At 41.7% G+C, this 15,982-nt stretch overlaps 1 protein-coding gene across 3 annotated transcripts; it reads left to right on the forward strand.

The window, feature by feature from the left end:
- Positions 1-109: 109 nt before the first annotated feature.
- Naa20 (N(alpha)-acetyltransferase 20, NatB catalytic subunit) lies at positions 110-14,996 on the forward strand. Of its 3 annotated transcripts, none has more exons than XR_003953700.1 (6): positions 110-1,933; positions 7,162-7,186; positions 10,244-10,334; positions 10,964-11,099; positions 14,110-14,250; positions 14,375-14,996. XR_003953700.1 is itself a non-coding variant. In NM_026425.3 (6 exons), the coding sequence occupies exons 1-6, from the start codon at positions 1,881-1,883 to the stop codon at positions 14,458-14,460; spliced, it is 567 nt and encodes a 188-aa protein (NP_080701.1). In that variant the 5' UTR covers positions 1,812-1,880; the 3' UTR covers positions 14,461-14,996. The 3 variants fall into 3 exon arrangements, 2 of the variants coding, with proteins under 2 accessions (NP_080701.1, NP_001135437.1); NM_026425.3 differs by having other exon boundaries at positions 1,812-1,933; positions 10,244-10,364; positions 14,105-14,250; NM_001141965.1 differs by having other exon boundaries at positions 1,812-1,933; positions 14,105-14,250.
- Positions 14,997-15,982: the final 986 nt, after the last annotated feature.

Raw genomic sequence — 15,982 nt, forward strand, 5'->3', positions numbered from 1 at the left:
CCTGGGATCATGTTTGAATATGCTGTGTGTATTTTACTTATAGTTTTCTTTGTATAATGATACACTTATTCATGAAAAAAAGCAAATTTACTTACATTCACTGGCTTAAAACATTTTTATTCTTGAGAATTTCATACACACATACAATGAAATATGAGCATATATACACCCATCAAATTCATATTCCCCCACATGTCCCCCCCTCTCAATTTTGTCTTTGTTTTAACCACATGCATTTAAAATTTTCCTTGAGTAGACTACCATATCTCTCTTACTGGTTAGTTCAGACTCTTTCTGACTTTGTCCATTTTTTCCATTTGTATAAGCATCATAACCTCAACTTCCCTCAAAAATATATTTTACTGTTCATTTCATGGCATATTTTGCCAAAGTAAGTGAATAGAGGGTAGAAGCTGAACTCATGGTGTCAAACTCCACCTTTCTACCATAGTAGCAGTTATATATATACTTTCGGGCCTGTCATACCCATGTTTACAATTATTCATTGTATAATTTACTTCATCAGGCTTAGAGACAAAGCTTGGCGAGGAGCCACTGGGACTACCTGCTCTTTCAACCATTTGCTTTCTTCTCCACCACACCTGGCCCTCAGGTTTGGCCAAGGAATTCCCAAGACACCTGCGGAGCAACTGAGTCCCAAAGGAGTTGGGGATGTGAGTCTGCTGTAATGTAGGCATCTCGCTGAGTTGGATTGGTTTGAGCTCAGCAGCATGTTCTCCAGGACCACCCCAACTGCTGGTAAGGAGAAGAGGGGAAGGCAGCTTCACAGCCCGACAGTACATAGTCTCCTCAGTCACTGGGTCTATGCCGTGGAGACGCTGGGCTGGTGCTTAAAATGTAGCAGGCCAGATGAAAGAATGTAATTCCTAATGGTTAACTTTCAACTTAGACATGAGATAATGTTTCATTTGGTTATTTGGAAACATGTTTGGATTACTTTGATAGCTCTATCATCTTGTATGCATGTATTTGAGACGGTCACACTATGTGTCCTTGACTGGCCTGGAACTCACTATATAGACCAGGGTTTTCGAGGCTCACTAACAGCCTCTTGTCTCTGTCTCCTTACTACTGGGATTACAGGTGTAAGGCACTATTCCTGGCTTGATCTGCTCTTTAATCACACATTTATTAAAATCAGCATCGAAAACAAATAGTTCTGATCATTTTTCTCTCGGATTAAAATAAACTGCAAATATATGGACCAGATTTCAAAGTCTTATTGCCAAAATAAGATAAGATATTCACATTTTTTATACAGATAATCTTTCTTTCTTTCTTTCTTTCTTTCTTTCTTTCTTTCTTTCTCTTTCTCTCTCTCTCTCTCTCTCTCTCTTTCTTTCTTTCTTTCTTTCTTTCTGTTCTTCCTTCCTTCCTTTCTTTTTCTTCCTCTCTCTCTCTTTCTCTCCCTCCCTCTCTCCCTCCTTTCCTTCCTTCTTTCCTTCCTTTCTTCTAAATAATTTTAATGTGCTAGAAAATTTAAGGTCACATCCCTGGTTCATGACAGTGGTTGAGAGAAGAGGCCCTGAGCCATCCTTTTAGGGATCACTTCCTAACTCACCCTGTGAAGCATCTTTGTAGTTTTGAAGCTTGCTTTTACGATTTGGCTCTCTGACTCCAGCTTCTTTCTCCTTGTTACTACTCTGCCTACTTTTTGGAAAGGGTCTGCGGGGCGCGGATCATTAAGGCAATTGCTGATTTCAGCCGCCAGAGAGAGCTACGACGCTACTCTTGTTGCCCAGCAACCTCTGGTCCGGAAGTAGTTCTTTGTCCCACCCCATGGCGGCCGCGGGCGCGAGTACTTCCGGTAGTGCGGGCGCGGGGTCGCGCCGAGCGGGTTGGAGGCTGGCGGCGGCGCAATGACCACGCTCCGGGCCTTCACCTGCGACGACCTGTTCCGCTTCAACAACATGTGAGTGAGGCACGGCCGGCCTCTGTCTTCGCGGCGCGGGACGGGGTCAGCCTCGCGGGGCCGTGGGCCGGGTGGACGCTGCGCGGGCGCGCTGACCGGTGACCTTGGCCGAGGCGCGGCGCTCCCGGTGCGCCCGGGATGATGCGGAGCCGGGCTGGACACCCCGCGCCCGCTCCCTGAGGCGGCCTCACTGCGGAGGGAGGGCGGGGAAGGAGCGCGGTCCTGGTTAAATTGTATCCCAGTGAAGTAACCTTGCGATGCTCCGGGCCCTCTCAGCAAGTTGTGGTTTGTGCTTGGTAGTTACAGTAGCGGAGCGCCCAAAGTAGACTGCCTTGGGTTTTTTTCTTTTTCTCTTAAAAAAAAAAAAAAAAAAAAAAAAAAGACAGGGTTCATTTCGTATCCCTGGGCTCCAGGAACTCTCTGTAGACGAGGCTGGCCTAAACCTCACAGATATGTCTTCCTGTCTTACTAGTGCTGGGATTAAAGGCATGCCCCACCACACCCAGCTAGACTACATTTTTTTTTTTTTGGTTGGGGATCCAATGTACTGAAGACTCCCCGGTGCTGTGTGGTTTCTTTTCAGTCCAAAATTTAAAAACCCGTGATTTGCCGTTCTCCCCTTCTCGCTTTTTAAAAAGAAAAAAAAATTTAGTTTGGAATCCAAATTATGACCATTTAAAAAGCTCAGCATTTCACCGCGAACTCCTGTAGACACATGACCTCGGTTATTTGCTTGATATAACGTAGTAAGAAGTATGGACCGGAAGGTTTAGGTAACAGAAGGGAAGAAACTCTGGGATGATGGACATTTCAAAGAGGGGATGAACCTTGATGAAGGAAATTTGGCAAGGAGGAAACTCTGGAGAAGGCTGCAGGAAAATGGAGTGTGAAGCAGGGTAGGCCTTTGCTTCAGGTGAAGCCAGGTTTAATTATCGTGTTTAATTGGTTCAGATCCGATCTTGTGAGATTTCGGTTAGGTCCCGCTTGTGTTGAATCCTCTGTGCATTTTAGTACTTGTGGCAGGCGCTCATGTAATAATAGGCCCTTAAATCTTCACAAATTCTGTCATGTGCTGATGTCCTCAGTTTCTGGGTGAGGGAAGGGATTGCACACACAGAACCCTGACGTGGAGTAGGTGGAGACTGGCCCTGGTGGTTGTTAAAAAATTGGTCCCATGGAGCTGGAGATGGTTCAGTTGTTAAAAGTACTGGGTGCTCTTCCAGAGGACAGGGGTTCACTCCACATGGAGGCTCACACTTGATTGTAATACTAGTTCCAAGAAGCTGCTGGCCTTTCCTGGCTTGAGTAAGCACCAGGTATGCATGTAACACACAGACATATAAAACCCATACCCATTCAATAAATGAAAAAGGTTGATCCTGGCACTCAGGCTGAGGTTGGAGGATCACAAGTCTGAGATCCTTTGGTATCCACAGGAGATTGATTCTATGATACACCAAGATTCAGTGATGTGCAACCCCCTTATTGCAATGGAGTGGTATGCAAATAGCCCAAGCACTTCCATGTACTGTAAATCAATAGAATACTTATATAGTACAACGTACATATTTTATAAGTGCTTCCAATACGGTTGTATTAGGGAATAATTGGGGGGGGTGTCCTTTAAAGGTACAGGCACATAGTGTCTAAAAATTCTTCAGTCTGAATTCTGATCTACTGAGTACAAGGTGTTGATTAGAGGCAATAGAGTAGGCAGGCAAGCCACTGAGGCAATAGACTGGAGTGGTAAAGGGAGATGCTGTGTAGATGATACAGAGCCTGAACTTAAGAAACCGAGATAAAGCATCTGCATATGAAGCTCTAGGAAGAGAGTAATAGGGAAATGGAGAAGGTAGAAGGAAAATACACATGGACGCCTATTAAACATCAGGTCTCAGCGCATCTGGCTTGGTGACGCCTCCTCTTGTTAATGCCAGTGAAGGAACCCACTTTCTCACGTTAGGAAACAGTGAGTCACCAGGTTAGGTGCTAGAGTAAATGAAACTGAAAGGCCAAACCCAGGTGGGAGGAAACCCAGGGTGGGATCCAGAAGCTAGCAAACAAGAGGACTCCAGGCAGGGGAGGGCACTATCATGAGGTGGCGATGGCTAAGCATGGGCTGCATTTGTACACCCCCTTCAGGAGAGGCAGAAGTGGAAGGTACAAATACAGGAGAGAAAGAATTGTAAGAGAAGTGTCCTCTGGTGAGAAGAGGGAGGGGTCTGCTTGCCTTATAATGGCAGAAGAGCAAGCAGTGTCTGGGTGCAGGGCTTTTGGGTGGGCAAAGTCAGATAGAGGCCTTTGGCTGGTTTCTTCTTACACTTATTTATTTTTACATTTTCATGTAAGGAAATAGAGGAAGGGCAGAGTGAGTTAGACAGTTAGGTGAGCCAAACATGTCTCTATAGGGCTGGGCAGGGTCACAGCACCCAGAGGCCCTCAGGATTGGTTCCTGACCACTCTAAGGCCAAAACTGTTCTCACAGCACTAAGACCAGTAAGACCAGTTGTTTTGTTGTTTTGCCTACCTATGTTTTGCAGGTGTGGAGTCTGAATAGTATCTTGAACACTAGAGAAGTCAATGGAAAAACTACAATGCCTCTGTCACTAGGTTTTTGTTTTTTTAAAGATTTATTTATTTATTATATGTAAATACACTGTAGCTGTCTTCAGACCCACCAGAAGAGGGCGTCAGATCTCATTACGGATGGTTGTGAGCCACCATGTGGTTGCTGGGATTTTAATTCAGGATCTTCAGAAGACCAGTCGGTGCTCTTAACTGCTGAGCCATCTCTCCAGCCCGTTTTTTTTTTTTTTTTAAACATTACTATTTCTTGGTAAAATTATTCATTTTAACATGTAATTTTTTTTTCTTTTTTTGTTTTTTCAAGACAGTTTCTCTGTATAGCCCTGGCTGTCCTGGAACTTACTCTATAGACCAGGCTGGCTTCAAACTCAGAAATCTGCTTGCCTCTGCCCCCCAAGTGCTGGGATTAAAGGCATGTGCCATCATTGCCCAGCATGTAATTATTTTTAAATGAGTATCTTACAATTGATAATATTTATATAGCATGTAACTCATAAGGCTTCTATTGTTATGATAAAACACTGGTCCAAATACCCGGGTCAGAGTCTGCTGAGGGAAGCCAAGGCAAGAACATGGAGGCAGGAAGTGAAGCAGAACGCATGGAGGAGTGCTGCTAATGGATTCTTCTAAGTTGCTCAGTCTCCTTTCTTATACACCCAAGGGCTACCTGCCCAGGGCTGGCACCACTCACAGTGGCCCACACCAACTGTCCATTGATCAAGAAAATGCCTCCTATTGCCTATAGGTCAGTCTTATGGAGGCACTTCCTCAATCAAGATTGCCTCTTCCCAGATGGCTAGGTTTATGTTGCCCAAAACCAACCAACACACAGTAAGTAAATATAATAGGTTTGTTTGTCTTAAGTGTAAAGTGGGTTTTTGATTGGATTAAACAGAAAACTCACAGTTACCAATAATGCACTGGTGTCACATTAAGGAAAGAAAGAAAAGCACTTTCCCTTGCTGTCATTTTTAGCAAAAGAAAGTCCAGAACTCAATTTTCTACTTCATGCCCCCTCTGCCCTCTCTGTCCTCTGACTGGTGCATGAATCTTCATTTCTGCCTGCTCAAAGGCTGTCTTGTAAATTTGTCCCTGCGTTTGTGTTCAGTTTCTGGCTCTGTGTTCATTGAGCAGTGCAGAAAGCATCACGTGGGGAAAAGAAGGGATACTTTACAGAAATCTGTAACAGTTTTACAAGGGAGTCAGTCTCTAGCTCCAACTGATCAAGACAACAAATAGCATCACACACATCACTGTATACCAACCAATATCCAGACACTGTATTCAGTGTTTATGAAGGATATTCATCTTGGAAGATTGCTTTCAACTTCTGTATTTGCTGCTTTCTGTAAGTGATACGTATGCATTGTACTGGGTTAGGAGGATGGAAGAATATACAACTTCAGGTTACAGCTTTGTATTAGGTCCTAAAAGTTGATTACATGGAAGTCCTGATTGTTACAATGTTGTCATAAAAGCAGGTTAAGCATACTGGCTGAGAACATAGTAGGCTACCAGTCTTAAGTGATTTCAGGGTGCATTAGCAACTCTGGTTGTGAGGTCCAACAAAAGTTCCAGTCTTTTAGGATATAAGAGGTGTTTCCATAATACTACATCACCACAGGTTTTGAACCCTAAAGGATTGAGAACTACTGCACTAGAGGAATGTAGTATGGCTACCTGACATCCTTCAGTCTCAGAGATGACAAGACAGGGAAACAGTTGAAAATAGCTGGTTTTGAGCCTGGGAAAAAACTGACTAGGAAAGTGATGGGGAGAGATGGCTGGAGATGCTTTTCAAGAATGCTGAATTTGGCCGGGCATGGTGGTGCACACCTTTAATCCCTGCATTTGGGAGGCAGAGGCAGGCAGATTTCTGAGTTTGAGGCCAGCCTGGTCTACAGAGTGAGTTCCAGGACAGCCAGGGCTTTACAGAGAAACCCTATTTTGAAAAACCAAAAAAAAAAAAAAAAAAAAAAAAAGGAATGCTGAATTTGGGCTTGTGTGGTGGGACATGCTGGGTAGTTCCCCATAGCACCAGGGCTTAGTTGACAGGAGGGAGCAGTGTGGAGGTAAGTGAACTTCAGTTGAAAGTACATGGGGTCTGGGAGGATTTCTACAAGGAGGAGAAAAAGTGGAGGCGGGGGAGTACTCCCCTCCACTTTGAGAAGGGGAAATTGTAGGCGTAGGCGAAGGCCCAGAGCTGGGCAGGGATGATGAAATGGGGAGCAGGTTAGTTGGAATGGCTGTACATATGAGACACACCTAACTGGTCCTCATATCTGCAAGAGTCTGATGGAGTGAGCTATAATTCTGCCTATAAAGAGGTAGGCAGTTCAGTGAAGTACAGATCTCTTTATTGGTGCACATGTGGCCCTGGGTCATTTAAACCATCTTCTTTGGCTTTCAGAGTTATAGAAGAAATGTGTTGTTGTTTTTTTTTTTTTTTTAATTTGGTCAGTTTTTTGAGACAGGGCTTCTCTGTGTAGTCCTGGCTGCCCTGAAACTTGCCATTGTTGACAGGGATGGCTTTCCTCTGCCTCCTGAATGCTGGGATTAAAGGAGTGAACCACCATGCCCAGCCCCTATCTTTTAAGTTGGGCTCAGGAATTCTTACTCTTGCCATCTCTTGTTTCTTTCAGTAACTTGGATCCACTTACAGAAACTGTATCCTTTCTGAGAAAAAAAAAAAGTAAAACTAAGGATTATTTATGGAGAAGAAAATTGGAGAAACAGAAGAAAAAGATGAGTTTTGAAAAATGTTTTAAGGAATAGGTTTTGAACAGCACAATCGACATTGAAAACGATCACAAAACTGAGAGGGAGTGGCCTCAGGTTTGCCCACAAGCTGTTAAGGTAAAGACTACATGACACAGTTCCACTGCAGCTCTGCTGCTCACAGTAACCCTGGTTGTACACAGACAGCAGCAACAGCACAGGTAGGTGGGACCTGTCTCCCCTGCTGTGAACCAGACCTAGAGAGGGTAAGTGGCTCCATAGTGTCTCCAGCAGCCCTGCTCAATAGAGCCTGGGTCTTTCTGGCATACATGGCTTCCAGAACACGTCTTCATACGTGTTTCAGGGCATGCAGTCAAAATAGGAGAGGTGATTGCTTTGGGAAGCACCACACAGCCCTACTCTCTCACTGTCCAGGAGCTGCCTCCTGACTTGTTGCTGAAGAGAATAACGGATTTTAGTAAACAGTTTCTATCAACTCAGTAGAAAAGGAGGAAAAATGTCAAGTTAGGGTATTCCTGATTGTACTACAATAGTAGATCAGTGGCTTACAACACAAATAAGATTTCTAAACCACCTTCTACAGACTACTGCTGGGGATTACAGGTAGCTTACTAGAGCACAGAAGCTAATGAAGAGCTAGTTCAGTTTCACCACTCAAAAGACACGCAAACTAAAATATGAGAACCCAGTTTACTATATCAGATTCTCCAGAATTTTGAAAAGATACAACCCCGTGCTGCTGTGGTTAAGTAAGGTGCCTTTTTAGAAGCTGCTGGTGTCACAGTCATCTGGCACCATCTTTCTGAAAAGTACTTTAGAAGTAATGCTATTTCTTGAAGGCTGAAAATAAAAAACAACAGGCAGTTTACTCTGGGGATTGGCAAAGCATGGAAGCATGGACAAATCTGGCTTATCACTCATTTCTTAGGGTTTTTTTTTAACCAGGATACAGCCATGTTGGTTAATTTACATACTGTCTGTGGTTCTGAGTTTGGGTGGATATGACAGTCCCCAATACCACATCTTATTGTCCCTTTACAAAAAAAGTGACATCATAAAACTTATTTTAAGAGAATTATATTTAAAAACTTGGAATGTCATTCACATTTACCAATAAGGAAATGATAAATTAAGCTGTCTTCATCAAAAATATAGAAGGACCTAGATATTTTTAAGAAATTAGTAATGACCTAGATGTCCCCTGGCAGAGGGATGAGATAGTTTAAGTTGTGCAGAGGAACACAATTAACAACTACAAGCATCAGGAGGCCACATCAGAAACCATGGAACAGAAAAACCAAAAAGCCCTCAAAGCACTTACAGGAATATGTAGGATTTTGAAGAATTTCATGTCACAGAGATTTTACCTTTGGTAAAATAGTAGATTACAAGTTAACCTGCACTTTTGACTATATAAGGCCTAGTGTATATGTAGGGAGTGGAGATATTGAGGGGAGGGGAGCTCACGGTAGTAGTGTCAGTTGCTGGACGGCAGGAAGACCAGCTAACACTACGTTCTGAAAGAAGTGGCTGCTTGCTCTTAAGAAGAATTTCAAAGCTAACAGTGATGAGAGGGCTCCCTGGGAACTTTTTCATAGAAAGTGTAATAATAGTGTCTTTTTTATTTTTTAAGATTAATTTATTTTATGTATGTGAGTATACTGTAGCTGTACAGATGGTTGTGAGCCTTCATGCGGTTGTTGTGAATTAAATTTTAGGACCTCTGCTCACTTCAGTCCCACCCTCTTCTAGTTTGTCAGATCTCATTATGGGTGGTTGTAAGCCACCGTGTGGTTGCTGGGATTTGAACTCAGGACCTTTGGAAGAGCAGTCAGTGTTCTTACCGGCTGAGTCATCTCACCAGCCCCCTAATAGTGTCTTTTTATGTAATTGCACCAGAAAGCTGACATAAGGTGAAACAAACATGGCAGTGAATCATAGCAGTAAGGACACCCCAGGTCGAAGAGAAACCATTCATTTATTCTTTCTTTCCAAGTAAGAGAGCCTCGCTTTGTGTCCTAGTCTGGCTTGAACTACAGATGCTTCTTTCTGCTGGAGAGCTGGGTTATAGGCACAGGCTAGGCAGGCAGGCATTTCCTCTGAACATAATTGATTCCTTAGCAAATTGAATAGTTGCATAGCTGTAGTCCAAGTAGAAACTGGCCATTGAATTTTCCAGTGTAAATCAGGAGATACAAATGTTCTTTGTGCCCAGCAGTTGATAGAATAAATTTGAGAGAGAATCTAACTTTCTAGTGGCAGGGTAGATGGACCATGAACAGGAAGTAATCCTAGATGATGAATGGCACACATAATCATAGGTACAATCTGATCAGTGTGGAGGCAGACTAGCAGATTCTGCTTTCTACTAGATGGCACCATATGCATTCTACATCTAGAGAGATGGCCAGACAATTTTATTAAAAACATTGAAATTTTATTAAAAACTAGTGCTGATATAAATATTCCATTTCATGGTATTAGAAAAATTAGTGTACTAAGTAGAGGAGGATAAAATCTCAAGTGTTTTTACATGTGGTTGTGAAGGGAAGATCTAAAGGGTAGAGGGTGACTCAACTGCCTTTCCTAATCACTCTCCACTTTACACAGCTTCTCCCAAGTGCTGGGATTACAAGCAGGCAGCCAAGCCCGTCCAGCATTTATGTGAAGACTAGGTATCTGAGCTCCAGTCCTCAGCTGACAGCACTTGATCCACCATGCCACCTCCCTAGCCTGATGGTAGTTTTTGTTTTGTTTCTCTACATAGCCCTGGCTGTTCTAGGACTCACTGTATAGACCAGGCTGGCCTCAAACTCAGGAGGCAGAGGGATGCACCCGAATCCAGTGTAAATCAGGAGATACAAATGTTTCTCCTTTACGTTCTCTACAAAAACACATATGAGAAATTAAAGTGCTGGGATTAAAGGCATGTACCATTATACCTGCTTTTGCTCTTTATTATGTCTCATTCCTTAACAGCTCTAGTATGGGATTCCTTTTTACTTACAGTACCTTGCGCACTGGCCAGAGTATTTCATCGTCGCTGAAGCACCTGGCGGAGAACTAATGGGTTATAGTAAGTACAGTACCACTAGTACTTTTTTGGGTGAGTAAAGACTTTAATACAGGTTTCAGTCTGCTTTACTCTAGAATGTGATGTAAATCATGAAAGATGGAATTTTATTTTCAGATCAATTACTAACAGTTTACCACATCCAGCCTTGCACTAGGCCAAGAGCTACAGCAGTGAACCTAAGAGAAAAGATTGTAGTCTTTGTGGATCATTCCTTGTTAGATTTCTGTATGGTTACTTTGTATAAGAGGCAGTGGTTAAAGCAAAGCCACTTAGCCGATCAGCTCGAGCTATGAATTGCTGCAGTCATACATACATTGTAAATGTATTTAAATGTAGCTATTTGGAAAAAAAAAAAACTAAGTCTATTTCAAATGTATCTTATTTGAACAAAAAGTATCCTAGTCTTTGTTCTTGGTTTTTAGTTTATCATTTAAAAATGTTTAAGTCTGACTTTAGAAGTAGGCATAGAATATCATTTGTAAGTGGAGTTTCAAAGTGTTTACTCATTAGCTTGATAATAATTCTTTAAAACTTTGGTACATTTTTATTTTAAGAGAAATGAATGGCAGACTAACTGAATTTTTGTGCAAACTAATATTTAAGTTACTGGTGTGATTTTCTGTTGGCAGTTATGGGCAAAGCAGAAGGCTCGGTAGCTAGGGAAGAATGGCATGGACATGTCACAGCTCTCTCTGTCGCCCCTGAATTCCGCCGTCTTGGCTTGGCTGCTAAACTTATGGAGTTACTAGAAGAAATTTCAGAAAGGTGAGAACCTGTTTTTCAAATACATGATTTATGAACTCTGTTTCTTCTTTGGCTGTTGACTATCTGAAGGGCTTTATTTCTTATGAGTGTGAAGAACTGTCATTACTTTAGACTTGTTCCTACAATTCCATCCATTGCTGCTCTTTCCTTATTAATGAAAATTCATGCACTGTTTGTGTCTAGCCATAGACAGCTGAGCTAATTATGCTTCTTAAAACCCATTTCCTGTTTGCCTGTCTGTCACACTATAATTTTGAGACAGGGTTTTTCTGCATACTCCTGGTTGTCCTGCAACTGGCTCTGTAGAACAAGCTGCCCTCAAACTCAAAAATCTGCCTGCCTCTGCCTCCTGGAGTGCTAGGATTAACTAACTAGTTGGACTCAAAGACCAACCTTTCAAGGAAGATCTTTGGTGTTCTTAACACTGTGGCAGATGTTTCTATGCCCAAAGTAGTGTTTCTATTCTAACAGCTAGTAGCCATCTCTAGAAAACTAGGAATAAAATGTGCTCTTTACTGCTACACTGTGAGCACTGGACAAATGCTTTTTAAGCCCTGAAACAAATGGAACATAACCCATTTCCATTGTGCATGTAAATACTAGTTAATCATATCAAGTGTAAGAATGTCATCAAGAGTTTTGATATTTTTCTTGAACATATATAAAATAGCCTGTAGTGGGTGCCTTTAATCCCATCCTGCAGAGGCAGAGAGATCTCTTGAGTTAGAAGCCAGACTGGTCTACATAGTGAATGCCAGGTCAACAAAGGATATCTTGCTTTTGTTTGGTTTTTGGAGATAGGGTTTCTCTGTGTAGCCCTGGCTGGCCTCAAACTCAAGAGATCTGGCTGCCTCTACATCCTGAGTGCTGAGATCAAAGGTGTGTGTACCACCACTGCATCTTGCAAGGAAGTAGTTTTAACAAAAAAAGTCCTTGTAAGGTTTTTAAACTTCTCCTTGAAACCTGGCTGTGGCACACACCTTTAATCCTAGCACTCCAGGAGGCAGAGGCAGGCAGATTTTTGAGTTTGGGGGCAGCTTGTTCTACAGAGCCAGTTGCAGGACAACCAGGACTATGCAGAGAAACCCTGTCTCAAAATCATAGTATGACAGGCAAACAGAATGCTAATTATGCTTGTTAGGACCCATTTCCTGTTTATTTACGTAATTACTAACCTCTCTTCCCCCTCTAGTTTCTGAGGTTTCATCGTTTTGTGTGTGTACATAGATATACATTATATTCATGTCTTATTCAGGTGTACACACTAAAGCAAGAATTTAATTTTCTACAGCAGTCACCAGAGGGCACAAGTTGCAGAAATAAACTGTTATTTATATAAGAATTATGATACACCAGGAGCCAGGATGTTTGACTGAAAAACAACTATTATTCATTAGGTGCAGTGTATTTTGTAGCAGCCTAGAGAACTGAAGTGAGGGAAGCAGCAAAGCCCCGTAGAGTGTTTCACGCAATCAAAGATTCAGCCTCTCTCTCTCCTGGAAATTTACACAGCAAAGGCATGTAAGACACAAGGGAAGAGGATTGGGAGGCAGCAGCCTGCTGTCACAGACAGAAAACAAGAATGCACAAGTTCCTAGAACTAAGTGAAGATAAAGGTAGAAAAAAGTATTGAAATTGGCATCAACAGCATTATATGCTTCAGAAAAGTCTAAGCAAAACCTCCTGAGTATTCTTAACCTTTATAAAACTTTATGGGACCAACAGATGGAAAAGGGAAATGCTGTAAGTTTTGTAACTGACCTCAGAGCAAATATAATCATATCCAGAATCCTACTCAGGGGTTTTGAGGGTATTGTTAATATAGAATACAAGGGAAGAAGAACCAGCAACAAAAATGGCGAAATATTCTTCAACAATGGGCAGCTCTGCCCTGTCAGGTCCAGTGTGCAGCACAGACTGTTGGCGCTAGAGAGCAAGCAGCAGATGAGAACATGAGTAATGTGTCAAAGGTCTTGGCGGGCCTGAGGCCGCACTGGATATCAGAGTGGGAAGGTAGAGTTTTCAGTAAAGATGGTGGGACAAGTGGATGGGCAAAATGTTCCCCTGCTTGCTACTTTACTACACACAGACTCCAGATTTATTTATAACATGGGCATGGAAAAGCAACAGAGTATAATATGAGAATCTCCCATGACCTCAGTGTAGATACCTTTTTAAGCAGGCTGTAGACAATGCAGGGGAGGCTCATTGCTCCACTTAGTAAAAGTGGAGTAGCTTTGCTCACCCAGAGATTATATTAACATCACATCACAATATGGTGTCTCACACACACTAGGATTGGACTTGGAATAAACAGGTTTGAATTTAATCAAGCTAACTGTGCATATACCCATGACACAGCAGTGGGGTCCCTAATTAGATACTGTAGCATGGATGCTCAACAAAGTATCCATAGTAACATCCTTCACAATAGAACTAGAAATATTTCCAGAGGACCATGAGCAAGTTGTATATTCATACAATGAAAGGCTAAACAAAGTGAAGAGAATAGCTCGAGGCTCAGTACTGACTGGGGTCACTCACAAAGCAATCCCCAAACTGAATATGCTTATATAAAACTCACAAACAAAATTAAATCTTAATAGACAGTAAACAGGGAGATAATAGCCTAGACACAAAATCAGGATGTGAAGGCCTTCGAAAGGAGGTAGTCACCAGCATCCTACAACAGCTATAGTTGGGTCCTCTTTCTGTATTATGAAATGGTTACTCTAAATTATAAAATGGTTATAAAAGATTTCTACTGCAAGGTTGTTACTTGACACCAAATAGTCAAAAGCCAAGGCTGGCCTTGAGCCCATTATGTTTGTAGCCCAGGCCAGCCTAGAATCCACAGTTCTCCCCCTTCAGTACCAAGTCCTAGGATTACAAGCATGTGATTTATGCATGGCACTAGGATTTCTAAAGATGTATGCCAGATTGCCTAGAGTTCTTATAGTTTTAACATTTCCTTTTTTCCTTTTTTCTTTTCTTTTTTTTTAAAGAAAAGGTGGATTTTTTGTTGATCTCTTCGTAAGAGTATCCAATCAAGTTGCCGTCAACATGTACAAGCAGTTGGGTTACAGTGTCTACAGGACAGTCATAGAGTACTACTCAGCCAGCAATGGGGAGCCTGATGAGGATGCCTATGGTAAGCTTCCTGCTGTGCCAGGAGAAAGTCAAAATAAGTTATTTCCCCCACAAGCCTAAATAAATTAATAAATTCAAAGAAAGTTTGCTATTGGTTGCTTACATTAATCTTTGCTTCTTAACAGATATGAGGAAAGCACTTTCCAGGGACACTGAGAAGAAATCCATCATCCCATTACCTCATCCCGTGAGGCCTGAGGACATTGAATAACCATAGGCAGTGGTTCTTAGGCAGGTGTTCCAGACAGTTTGTGGACATACTACTTTCATAGGATGATCTTGGAGCTCTATTAGGAGGAAAGTAAGCATTTAAGTCTTAAAGACTTCAAAAAATGCAGGCTATAAACTTCAAATCTCATCCTTCCAATGAGCAATAGCATACATGTTCGAACTGTTTGCCATAGTAAAATTCAATCAAGGCAGCTAAGTCAGAAGGACTCGTTCCACTATCATGGTTGACAGTACATGCCAAGAAAAGACTCCCTCCATCCTCCTCCTAAATCCTGTGCCTGAGAACCACTGCTGCACATATATAAATATATATATATTTTATTTTGTATTGATCTGTTAATTGAAGCTTTAAAAGCATATATGAAATGTATAAATCTGAGATGTATAGTAAAACATTGTTGACTATGAATGTTTTCTGGAAGTTTGTTGTCTTTTAATCAAAATTATGGACGGATCTTTGTTTAGGATGTGGTGCCTCTTGTTTTGACTTTTTTATATAAAACCTTTTTAAATGCACATCTGTAATCATCCCTGTCTGACATACATGAGCTCCCTTCTTACTGGGTTCCTACTGTTGGTCTCTGTTAACACTGCTCAAACCTCTGAATGTGAGACTTTAAGGGGAAACAAAGTTTAACTCCAAAAAAAATCATGTAAAGATAGGCAGTAAAGAAGTACTTAGAAAGGCCAACGTAAAACGACCATTACAATGTACGTTATGTTGGCATGCTTTGCTTTTCTTTTCTTTGAGATACCATTTTGCTACATTCCTGGGCTAGCCTTAAACTCAGCTCCCAGCAATCCTCTATTTAGCTCTCAAGTGGTAGTTGGGACTACAAACATATATGTACCAATGCTCTTGATTTAAAAGCTTTTACTTTAGAAAGGTCTTATTTTGAGATAATAAGGTTGAAGAGCATGAATTCTTTGTTCTCTCATAAAGGAATAACGTTCCCTTCAACCTATCACACCGCCTGTGCTTGTTAGGAGTGGACTCTGAAGAGCAAAGTCACTAATTTTTGTCTTCATGTGCACAAGCAACATACTCTAGGAAGATGGCTTAGTTATGGAACTAGCTAGCATTCTGAACTGCTTTCACCTCCATCTAGGATCTGCACTAACTCAAAGGACGTTCAGTGGCAGATTCTTCCTGACCAGCACCCTTGGTATTCAATGAAACTCAGGCTAACGTCTGAGCCTAGTGCTGGTCTGGTGGCTGAAAAGATCTGTTGCTTACCTACTAGTAGTACTGTTTTCTTGTAACTTTTACAAAATTATTTTATTTTCAAGACCCAATTTAGTAATATTATTGAGCAGCTTTATTCCCTTAGATGGATATACTTAAATTTAATACTCAGTTGTTTACTAATGGTTCTTTTAGGTAGAAACCAGTCTTGAAAGAACAGTTCTAGGCGTTGAGTGGTTAAAAAAAATGGCTATGAATTACAGGATGAGTAAAACCATGCCTCCAAGATTAGGCAAGTGCTATTTTAGTGTGAGCA

Source organism: Mus musculus, chromosome 2, assembly GCF_000001635.26.
Source record: "Mus musculus strain C57BL/6J chromosome 2, GRCm38.p6 C57BL/6J".
Classification (NCBI taxonomy): Eukaryota; Metazoa; Chordata; class Mammalia; order Rodentia; family Muridae; genus Mus; species Mus musculus.